We start from the raw sequence: 12,307 nt of genomic DNA, 5'->3' as shown, positions 1-12,307 counted from the left end.
TTAATATTAATTGTTTTAATTGTTTAAATTATAATTTTCCAGGAATTTAACAATTTTTTAAAGAGTTTCCGATTTATGGGATATACCATAATTTAATGAATTAACACTAAAATGAATAGGTATGAATTTTAAATAAAAATTAAATTTTGTAATTTAAATAATTTAATATAATTTTTTTTTGATTTCATCAAATTAGGAAATTGGGAAAATAATTAAGGCGAAATTCCTGTTTTCTAATATTTGCTTTAGACAATCTTATTTATTTTTGCAAATCTATTGGAATAATTCTATATTTAACTTCTGTAATCGAATATTTCCTGATATAGAAATAGTTAGAGAATAGTTAATAATTTTTTATTATAAAGTTATGCTTTTTATTTCAAGCTTGATGAAGATTTAAATTTGATGGTGTGTTTTTCGAAGGTCAAACTTCAATAAGAAAAATTACTAAAGTAAATGCGGTGTTTGTGACTCAGTAGTTATATTATATCCGAGAAACTAATAATTCAAAGACTAATAATAAGAAAAATACATGTAATGTCCTATCTATGTATGTCGAAACATGAAAAATTATAACTATTAATAAGAGAAAATAAATTATTAATCGAAAATCAGTATTGCTGTAGCGTTCAGTATCTAAAGTGTTTTTATAAAAGATATTGTAAATTTTTAACGACCGCATTTCTTTTGTGTTTTGTAGTTTTGTGTACCGTTTTAATAAAACCGATTTCTGCTAAAGAAGTGTTTTTTGCCATACAAAAATTCTGTTTAGAAAAATTTGATGTGAGCATTTATTTTGATTATAAAATTCATATTCTTTACAAAGATCGAAATTCTGTGTATTTTAGAAAACCATACTTCGGGTATTTTGACTCACATTTTTACATGCATTTTAGTTTTGTTGAGTTAAATTTAATTTTTGATTAATTTTAGATTCTAAATTTTATTTATATAGTTTTTTTTTACCCCGATTAAATGGACCATGGTCCACCGGTTTACCTCAGGTCCAGTCAAAATTTCCCAGACACTTTCAAAGCTCTTCAAATTTCACTTTTTGCACTGAAAATTAATTTGCAACAAAAATTGTTTATCATAGAAGTCTCAAATTTTGCATTTGAAATGATAATAAAATAATCTATGACTGTGGCTCATGTCTGGATTAAAAAGATTTAAGATAATGGCGAAAACTGCAAAAACAAAACAGGTGGTCCACGATCACCGTACTTACTCTAATTATTTTCAAAACTTAAGTGTTATATTAAAATTTATACAAAGAATTTGTCTAATCATATAGACTTTTTAAATAAGTTTAAAATTTTAGAGTTTATTGTAATATTAAAGAATATCTATTGAAATACAATATTCATAATTTTGTGAAGGTTATAATTTTGGTTATTTTTAATCAAAAAAAAAAATAACTCAATTAAATACCTGTTTAAGTTCCTCAATTTTATATAGTTTTGATTTATATTACATACTATTAAAGATCTTATAAGAAAAATTTGTAATTTTTTTCTATAATCTTACAATACAAGTTCTCAAGTTTTTTTTTTTGATATTTTATAATATTTTCATATTATGTAGGTGCATATGATTAATATAAAATCAAATGTATAGATATTGATATATATTTAACTTTAAAATTTCATTTTATAAAATGTTTTTGTTCTTTGACCTCTTTTCATAATTATGTATATACAAGTATATATATATATATATATATATATATATGTATATATACGCAAGAAATTTTGTCTATGAGAGTTTTCTCCATTATTTTTAGATTGAGATTTAATATTTACACTAATATTAAAAAAAACTGAAAAAAAAAAATAAAAATGAAAAAATTGTTTTATACCTATCAGTTGTGAAAAAATAACATACATATACATAGTTGTGAACTTGGCCACAGCAGGGTTGCTACTTTCACTTTTCTATTTTCTATAATAAAATTTTTGGATACATATAATAGAATAATAATTGAGTATATGTAAACAGTTTGTCAATATAATTTTATTTGTTTATTTAATTTAATGAGAATTAATACAAATTAAAATTAACCTTTAATGCAATTGTTTATATTTAAAAACTAATTAATTTATTTATAAAAAAAAATTAAAGTTAAAAATAAAAGAAATTGAATAATACGCGATAATTAATTTTAGATTACATTTTAAGTATTAGATTAAAAAAATTTAAGGTTTTTTTTAATATTAAACGTCCACTGTAAAGTTTGTGGTGAATTCTCAAAAAAATTTTTTATAATTGTTAATTTATAACATTTATGACATTGTATATAAAATATGTAAAAGTTTATTTTCCATTAATAATTTTCTCATTTTTATATTATTTCAGAGTAAAATTCAAACGACTTGTTTACATATTCTTTTTCGAAAAGATGTGCACCCCCAATTCTCATTTTTATATAAATAAATAGAATAATAATAAACAAGAAAAAAGAATTTTAATTTAATCATTAATCTTATCAAGTATAAATAAATAAATTATGTGTATAAATCTATTATTATCTTTGAATGATGGATTACACCATTCAATCAAATCTGCAAAATATTTTTTTGTCAATATTATTTAATTATCAGAAGAGCTGCAAAATCTTTTTGTTTGCTGATTACTCCTATCTTAACTTTTCGTTTTTGTTTTTTTTTTTTTGTTTATATTCGTTGATTTAATATATAAATACGAGAATTTAAAAATTAAATAGTCATATAGTTATGCCAAGATTAGAATTAAATATGTTTTTTTTTATATTTTAATTTTTTTTTTTTTTTTTTTTTGATGAATATCATTTCAGTTTTTTTGCCAATACAAAAAATAAAAAGTATAAATAAATTGTATATACATATAGATATTATTAATGTGAGTTACCATTTGCAATGCCAAAAACTATTAAAAAAAAATAATAATATTAAACAAAATAAAATACGGAAATAAATTCAAGTTTTTATACTTATACGTTATAAGAATCTTCTATAAATTCTCTATAAAGAGAATGTGTATTTAAAATATACATACGTAATTATATAGAAAATATAATAATAAATTTAAAATTTTGATTTAAATCTTGTTAAACTTTTAATTTTAATTCTTTATTTCAATCATTTTTAATTTCATTTACTTGAATGAATCTTAAAATATATATAAATTGTTAATTTTGAAGAAGCCTTAAAGTAGGCAAAATTTTTTTCAAAATTCCTAATAATCTGCTAATTATGTTGACTAATTAGTTTTGTGTCGCAAAGTTGGGAAGACCAATTTTTATAAATAATTATTTTATTCTTTTTTGTTTTTTTTTTTTGTTTTTACTGTTTTATATTTTAACGTATCGGGTAAGTAAAATATCATTTTTAATTTTAATTTTAGTACTTGGACAAACTCGAAAGTCAAAAACAATTTTCTGTGTTTTCTGAAATTTTATAACATTTTTAAATTATATAGAAACAAAGACTAATAATAAGACAAAAGAAAAAAAAAACAAATCATAATAATCTTGTGTTGTACTAAGAGCAAAATTTGGAATATTTAAGAAAATAAAATATTAAAATTATATTAAATTGAGAATTATTTATTAATAATAGAAAAAAGAAAATATTATATCTGTTTATTTTTAATTTAAAAAATAAACATTATAAAATTTTAATATTATTATTTTGTATAACATTATTCAAAAAGTCTACACTTATTCAAAATGAGGTACGTACTTAATATTTAAAAAAAATTATAATTTATTTTTTTCTTTTAATCAATTTTTAAATAATTTACCGCATTATTGATGGATCTATTTATTGAAGTATTTAAAAAAATATATTTATAAGTTTATTATAAAACTGAGTTATGAAATATATATAAATTTATTTCTTGATAAATTTACAATGTACAAAATATTATTATTGTTGTGTAATATATTACCATCCTCCAAATTAAACAAAGTATAAATATATATTAATGTATACAGTATAATACAATGATCAAATACATCATCTTATTTAAATTTAGAGTAATTTTTACATATATTGTTCGTTCAATGTAAAAAACAAAAATACGAAGAGCTCTTATAATTATATATTAAATGTATACATATACATATTATGTGTAAAAATCAAAATAATCTTTTATACGTAGTATAATAAAGAAAAATTAAATTTTGTATTATGTAGGAAAATAGAGAAGATAGTGAAAGTTTTAAATTATTATACTTGTATAGATCGAGTATTATTACACATATATATATGTTCATGTTTACATAAATTTACTTTATCTTTTACTTTCATTAACTAGCTAAACGATACAATATGCATAATCGAATTTAAATTGTGCGCAAACCAAAAATTTAATTTTTAATAATATTCAGATGTGCTCTGTAAAAATTCTCAATATGAATTTGTGATCTTTATATTTTAATCAATTTAAAAATTTATATACTACTTAAATTTAAGCAAGTTCTATATTTAATGATGTTATTGTATTAAATATAACACAAAACAAAAAAAAACTTAAACAAGATATATGACTTTAAAAATAAATAGTAAAATTAATTCATTATTCCTTTTATTGAAAAAATTATTTGAAAGCAAATTGAAAATTTTATTCCTATTGTAATAGAATAAATGGGCTCCCCTACCATTAAATTTGTATTTACCGAAAATTATTTTAACGGTTTGGGAATCTTCTCTGCAAATAAGAATTAGATTAATTTTATAACATAATATATATTAAAAGTATACCACTTACCAGTTAGGAATCACTATACCTTAATTATAACATCTATACATATTGGATTCATGATTCAAATTAATAACAAACAAATTTGGAAAATAATATTCGCTCTACTGAAATAATAAATAATAAAAAAAATTAATAAATAATAAAAAAAAGTCTAATTATAAATTTGTGTTGGTAGTTTATTCTTTAGACTTACGTTTGACTTTGATCCTTAATGTATTTACGTGGAAAGTGATCTCTTAATTGAATCATTCATATGTGCGTTATTTTTACAAAATTCTTTACGTTATGTATCTTTTCAACTATTTTATCTTTGTTTACCTTTGGGTAAAAATTATAATTTCAATTTATTCTTAACACATTTTAAATCCAAATTACGTTATTAAAATTTGCAAAAAACTACAAATATTACCCAAAGTATATTACATTCTTTAATCTATGCAAATATATCTATTTTATTACAATTCAAAAAAAAAAAATTAATTGAGCGCTATTTGATTTACAATTTATTTATCTGTAAAATTTTATTTTCTTTGAACCATTTGACGTCAATGAAAACCTAATTCTTAAATATTTGAGAAAGTTCAAACAATTAATATATTGATTAAATTATGATGCCAAAATACTATTATATCAGATCAATTGAATATTATGCTAATATAATTTTACAAATATAATGTATGTACATATATATTCATGTGTACATACATGAAATTTTTCAAAGTAATTTTAAAAAAGCAACTTTTTTGATATAAAGGAATGGAAAAATTTGTAAAAATTTAAATTGTATTAAAGTATATATTATCTAGATTATTGTTTAGGAAATCGTAAAAAATTGAATTACTGCGTGGAAAATGGAAGGAAAAATGTTTTCCTTATATTTGCCTTAAAAACCCCTTATTAATTTTAAAAAGGGCACAAATTTTAAAGATATGTTAGTATTACTTTATGTTTATATCTTTATTTTTCACAATTTCTTAAGGCTTGCTTGCTGCGTAATTATATTTATCATATATGCGCTTTATAACTATAATTACATACTCTACAAAATGCAAGAAAAATTACAAATAAAAGAAAAGTGAAGAATTAAAGAGAATATTAATAATTTTCCAAAGGATCAAATACCTCAGCAAATTGAATGATATTGATATGAATTAAATTAATAAAAATGTACCTACGTAAATCGAACAATAAATTCAATTGAATTATTCATAAATATACAAATATAATATCTGCTTTATGTAAATATAGGTTGAGAAAAACAAAGAACGAATGATTCTTTTTTTTTTAATATACCTACATAAAACAGTGTTGAGAGTTAAAGCTTTCATTGTGATTTTCTGCGGAAAAATTAATTGAATTTTTTTTTTTTATTTTTTTATTCGGAATATGAAAATTAAATTTAATTCTGAGTTTGTTTAATTGAATATGATAATAATTCGATCAGTTCCTTTTAAAATTGTGCTCATATATATATAAATTGCAAGCATTCTATTGCAAATATCAAATTAATTGACAATTTATATACCATATTTTAAGCAAGCAAAGGTTAAATTTATCTGCATAAATTTTATTAATGCATAAAATCTTAATATATGAGTTTTTTGGGAGCTTGATTTTTTTGGTGGTTTACATTTAAAATAATTTAATTTTAAAATTTCCATAATTTTGACATACATGTATAATAGAAACTATGGTTAAAAATTAGAAACCTGAATGCATGTTTTTGTATAGATTTAATAATGAAAATAAGTTATTTGAAATACGTAGGTTCTTTAATAACGGTATATATTTTTAATAATAGTATATCTATCTTTTAAAATTTAGGTCTATTTTATTATATTCACTTATTTAATTTGATTTAAGAATTTGTGTGAATTTGATTTAGAATGTTTTTATTAATGAATTGTTTTTGATTGGATTGTACAAACTATACATTGGCTGATCGCACATTTAATAAAAAATTATTTGATAATTAATATTTTTTTTGAAAGAGGTCTTTAATTATACCTGGAGTAGTTTTAGTTAATTTTTATTTCTTAAAAACCGAAAAAATTTATTCCAAATTTTAAAGTTAATATTTTGAACTCTTAGAATTGGGACAAATTAAAATAATTTGTCCTAAAAATATTGAACTTTATAAATACAAAAAATAAACTCCAATATGTGTATATGCACATATATTTAACACTATATATAATTAAAAATTTGACGTGATTTAAGACATAATAATAATTTTACGTTATTTTCGTTGTATAGAATGCTTTCATTTTTTCTAATAATTTTTGGCACAATTGAAGCGTAAATTTTCTTTCAATAACATTTTCCAAATATTATGTATGAATACATGTGTATACATATAAATAAATGTCAGTCTACATGAAAGATAATGTGTATAAAATTTGCACGAATACATGTGTTTATTCACATCTATGAATATTAAAGAATATTAATCTGCGTAAATTGAAAATAACAAAAAATCGTGCAATGAAAAACAATTAACAGGAAAATATCACGTTTTTCATGCATGCTCTGTCCAAAATCAAGCAAGAAAAATAAAATATATATACATACATATATACACTAAACTAAATTAACAGATTTCTCTTAAATATATACATACATATCTTAAGATTATATACTATACATACATGCATATTCACATATCTTATTATTAATGCATATGTAGTTATGTATAATATTTAAATTTGCTTTTAACATATAATGATTTTATATTATGTTATAAACATTTAATTTATGGGATCATGGGAATTCGTAAATATGTGTGCATACGTATGCATTCATATTATTGAAAATTTTACTTACTAACTGTATATTTACTTAAACCTACAAATTCCAAGTAAAGCTATTTTATGTAATTAATCTAGCCTAATATATTCTGTATTATGATAAAAAACACGTTACATCCATTTTCACATACATTTTGATTTTTTGCCAGAATTTTAGTTGTCAAACAAAAAATTAATTTTTCAAACACAAAAAAATCATAAATCATCCTTTTTGGTCAACAAGAATCTTCACATAATTATGGTATCTACTTATATATGCACCTATATACATATATATATCTAATTTTCTAAGAGTTTAAGAAATGATTCGTTTTATAGCTCGTTATTTTTTTTATTTGTTTACGATATTGTTTACTTATTATTCATCTATGTTCGCAGCGTTACAAACACATGACTTTAAAATTCACAGTAGGGCAAAGGGTGTGTATAACAAAAAATATCAAAACGAATAGCCAAATACGAAATTAATCTGATAAAATTCTAATTTAAATTCTAATAATAAGAACGGAAAAGTAAAATCAATTCTTTATGTCCCACTTGTTAGGAGTTTAAAAAAGCCATACCCAAATTTTACATTTGAATTTAAAATTTTTTTATGTAAATATTAAAAGCTTACATACGTATGTATATATATGGTGCATATTATATACATACACATGTATATAGTTAATAATATAATATTTGATGATAAATTGCAATTGCAAATTCCTCTAACATTTCTGTTACAATTAATGTTTTAATACAATTATATCTTTTTTTTAAATATTTTCAGTGAATCAAAGGCAAAACCAAAATTAAAAAAATTAATTCATCAAGTTTCAATCGAATCACCGGCAGGTCTTACCAAAGATTGTGTACTTAATTTTTCAATACCAGTACCAGAAACACCACCAAAAGGAGCTCGTATTCAAATTATATGCGCTGGTGCATGTTATCAGCGTAATCGTTCATCATCGATAATATCAATATCATCGGTTTCATCAGATTTAAGTGATCATGGAAATTCACCATTATTACAACATCAACCCTCTATAACATCAATATCTGCATCGCCATATCATATATCTGGTTTTAGAGATGGTGCTTTATTTCCAGGTTTTGAAGTTGCTGGTACCATTGAATCTCTTGGCTGCGATGTATTAGATAATGAATATAATTTAAAAGTTGGTCAGCGTGTAGTTATATATCCCTTTGAAGAAATTCCTGATGGATATGCGGAATTAATAGCAGTTCCGTCTTTAAAATATGTGGTACAAATACCGGATACTTTACCAATTAGTGTTGCAGCAATGTTACCTAGTGGTGCATTATTAGCAATGAGTGCTGTAATAACAGCACAAGAAATAATTAAAAAATTATTATTAGAAAGAGGTAAAGATACGAAATGTAAAATATTAATTGTTGGTACCGGTGGATTAACATTATGGGCTTGCCGTATCGCACTTTATCATTTTGCAAATTCAGATTTAAAAGATTCTGTTCACATAACTGTTGCTAGTTTAAAAGATGAAGGTATCAAATTAGCACATGAAATAGGAAAGTAAGTTGTGAAAATGATTGTTTCATACTGAGAACTTAAAATATTAAAATAGTTATCACATTTGAAATTAATTTTAATTTCAGTACATTATAGTACTTAGCATATTATATACATTTTGAAATAAGAATTGTATATACATACATACATTTATTTATTTATTAAAAAATAATGTGCATATGTTTACTGTTCCTACGTTTCATTTTAGAAAAGGTAATGGTATGATTAGCAATAACAAATAAATTTTTAAAAATAACTTATAGCTTCCTCTTCAATTTAATATAACCGTCTATTACAGACGTTGCTACAATATTGACGAAATTTATTGAATTCTTTTTTTAAAGAAACTTTGTAGTTTGTATTATTCAAGGCGCGGAAAAAACCAAAAGAAAAAGTACTTTTCGTATTAAACTTATTAATAAAGCCTATTCAAACATTCAAAAATTTTTATTGTAAATTTTCAAATTTTTCAAAAATGGCTTGAAGTCTACTTTATGTTAATTTTTATTGTTCTCTTTCAAAGTAATGTATAAGAATCAACCCTAAATAAACTTTAGTTTTATTTATCATAAATAATCAATTTTAACCTTCAATTCAATTCTAGTGTCGATGTTGTTCAGTGGAGTGAAGATCTGTATGAAAATCAGTTGATTGAAAGAACAATAGATGCTTGTCATGGACCTGTTGATATAGTTATTGATTTTGGAGCAACATCACGCACATTGCGTCGATCTATGCGATGTCTACAAAAAGGCGGTACTGTACTTATAAACGATGAAATCGATGAAAGAATATCACCTAGATTTGAAAATCTCGTTCAAGAAAATAACATCAAAATAGTATCAATATCGAAAGGTACAATTGAGCAATTCCATGAACTCGTGAAATTAGTTGCTTCAAATAAGGTAAAATATTCATTATATTATATCACAATATGATTACTCACCTACTTTTTATCTTTTATATATAGATTACACCACCGCCATATACGGTGTTTCCTTTTGAGCAAGCCTCAGAAGTTGTACGAAAATTATGCAGCTCTCAGATACCAGGTCGAGCAATTTTACAATTTCACGATGTTGAATAAAATTTTGTTTTAAGTCATGTAAGAATTTCATATCCTCGACGCCATACGCAGAATATATATTGGACTGAGAAATTTTGTGTAGGTACATAATTATACTTATTTAATTAATGTGTATATTGTTAAAAAATATATTTAAATAAAGAATAAATTTAGCGTTTTATTTAAGAAAAAAACAAAAGTGGAACTCCACTATGCGAATTCGCATACTAAAAGTTGATTTTCCCACATTCTTTTAAAAATATAAGTGATTTCAACAAAAATTTGAAATTTGTAATTATAATCTTCTACTTACATACATACATTTATGTAGAAGAATTTTGCCTTGAAATGTGTGTCCCGTAGTGGTAATCCACAATTGTAACAAAAAAACAATTTCAACCTCGTTCAAAGTAGGAATTTATGATTCGCGCTAAGGCTAAACACTTATAAATATTCATGACTTCACTTTTTGTGAACCAATAACAGAATATTGTATTGTAGAGAAGGAAAAATTAAAACATAGTGATCTACAAATTCCGTGTTCTAATTTAATATAAAATTTACTGTTAACCTTATTTTCATTAAAATCTTTTTATAAATCGAACTGTTACTTGTTAAAGCATCGATTGGGAAAAATGTTGTGTAAATAGTATTCATTGCATTATACATTTTTATATAATTTTGTAGAATTTCCGGCTAATTCTCAATAAAAAAATTACTGTCATTAAACTTTCAACATTTTGTATAAAATTTTCAGTCAATATAAAATTCAGACCGCTGTCCCTAAATTTAACTGCAACTAATTTCAAATTTAACTGCAAATTTAGAACAAAAAAATTTTGTAGTAAATTTAGAACAATTTGTAAAATTATTTGGACTGCTGTCATTATACATTTTGTACTAAAAATACAAATTATCATATGTTTTTTGTTTATCAAATACCATTATAGGTACCCTTGAGTCTTGCTAAAGTAATTTTTAGTCAATCTCTTATTATAAAATAAATTTTACAAATTTTGGATCAATATGTTTTTTTCAAAAACAAAATTCGCAAATCGAATGCTTTCTACTCAAATAAAAGAAAAAAAGATTAAAATATCTTCAAATATTTCTATAAATTTTGTTCAATCTGGTGAAGGTCCGAAAAATATTTTGTGTATGCCTGGAGCACTTGGATCTGCTTGGACAGATTTCAAACCTCAATTAGAATTTTTACCAAAATTATTACCAGAACATAGAATTATAGCTTGGGATCCACCAGGGTATGGCAAATCTACACCTCCGAAAAAAAACTTTACGGTAAATTTCTTTAATAAAGATGCCGAATATGCTCACGAATTAATGCTAGAATTAAATTCGTCAAAATATTCTATTTTGGGATGGAGTGATGGTGGAGTTACAGCAATGATCTTAGCTGCGACACAAAATAAAATTGTTGAAAAACTAGTTATTTGGGGGGCTAATGCTTCTATTAATGACGAAGATATAAAACTTCTTGAAGGTATTTTTCTTATGGATTTTAAAAATATTTAATTCGGTATTTTTAAGCTATGCGAGATGTAAAAACTTGGTCCCCTCGTATGAGAGAAGCTATGGAAAAAGTCTATGGTGTTGAAGGTTTTCAAAAATTATGGACTGATTGGTTAAATACAATGTTATCCATTTATAATGAAAAAGGTGGAAATTTTTGTAAAGAGGAAGTTGAAAAAATTTCCTGTCCAACTCTAATTGTTCATGGGAAGAAAGACCCCATGATTTCAAAAGAACATGTCCCTTATTTGAAAAAGAAAATAGCTAATTGCAGGTACGTATGTAGCTCCAATTTAAAAAAAACTACTGACATTGAAAACGTCTTAGACAATTTTCTTTAATTTGACGTTCCTTAAAATTTGTCTTATTTACCTAGATTTCCATAATGTTTATTAAGAAAAACATATTCATATTTCGCACCTATACATATGTAACTCATTTCTTTCTATATTTACTTTTAGATACTACGAGTTTCCAGAAGGGAAACACAATATACATTTGCGGTATGCTGAAGAATTTAACAAACTAGTGTCTGAATTTTTAAGAAGTTAGTGCTCTTATTTTTTAAATTTAATTGTTTTATATGCACACATATACATACATATATTATATATTTACTCAGAG

General features: G+C 23.0%; 2 protein-coding genes across 2 annotated transcripts; both read left to right on the top strand.

Moving 5' to 3' along the window:
* Nucleotides 1-3,448: 3,448 nt before the first annotated feature.
* LOC129610298 (uncharacterized) lies at nucleotides 3,449-10,316 on the top strand. The gene is made up of 4 exons (XM_055522831.1): nucleotides 3,449-3,711; nucleotides 8,323-9,090; nucleotides 9,692-9,992; nucleotides 10,058-10,316. Exons 1-4 carry the CDS (start codon nucleotides 3,707-3,709, stop codon nucleotides 10,172-10,174), a joined length of 1,191 nt encoding a protein of 396 aa, XP_055378806.1. The 5' UTR covers nucleotides 3,449-3,706; the 3' UTR covers nucleotides 10,175-10,316.
* Nucleotides 10,317-11,123: 807 nt separating this feature from the next.
* On the top strand, nucleotides 11,124-12,284 carry LOC129610253 (valacyclovir hydrolase-like). Its single transcript, XM_055522765.1, has 3 exons — nucleotides 11,124-11,654; nucleotides 11,702-11,957; nucleotides 12,145-12,284. The coding sequence occupies exons 1-3, from the start codon at nucleotides 11,180-11,182 to the stop codon at nucleotides 12,233-12,235; spliced, it is 822 nt and encodes a 273-aa protein (XP_055378740.1). The 5' UTR covers nucleotides 11,124-11,179; the 3' UTR covers nucleotides 12,236-12,284.
* Nucleotides 12,285-12,307: the final 23 nt, after the last annotated feature.

Source organism: Condylostylus longicornis, unplaced genomic scaffold (genome assembly GCF_029603195.1).
Source record: "Condylostylus longicornis isolate FDR11 unplaced genomic scaffold, ASM2960319v2 ptg000044l, whole genome shotgun sequence".
Classification (NCBI taxonomy): Eukaryota; Metazoa; Arthropoda; class Insecta; order Diptera; family Dolichopodidae; genus Condylostylus; species Condylostylus longicornis.
Note: the sequence above shows the minus strand (reverse complement) of the source record. Positions and strands in the feature narration are given on the sequence as shown.

What these genes read in the sequence shown, in the direction of transcription:
- LOC129610298 (XM_055522831.1), top strand. An exon ending in TTAGCACATGAAATAGGAAA is followed by an intron (nt 9,091 to 9,691) that starts GTAAGTTGTGAA and finishes ATTCAATTCTAG; the next exon opens with TGTCGATGTTGTTCAGTGGA. An exon ending in AATTAGTTGCTTCAAATAAG is followed by an intron (nt 9,993 to 10,057) that starts GTAAAATATTCA and finishes TTTTATATATAG; the next exon opens with ATTACACCACCGCCATATAC.
- LOC129610253 (XM_055522765.1), top strand. Translation starts at nt 11,180, where the DNA reads ATGTTTTTTTCAAAAACAAAATTCGCAAATCGAATGCTTTCTACTCAA. An exon ending in AGATATAAAACTTCTTGAAG is followed by an intron (nt 11,655 to 11,701) that starts GTATTTTTCTTA and finishes GGTATTTTTAAG; the next exon opens with CTATGCGAGATGTAAAAACT. An exon ending in AAGAAAATAGCTAATTGCAG is followed by an intron (nt 11,958 to 12,144) that starts GTACGTATGTAG and finishes ATTTACTTTTAG; the next exon opens with ATACTACGAGTTTCCAGAAG.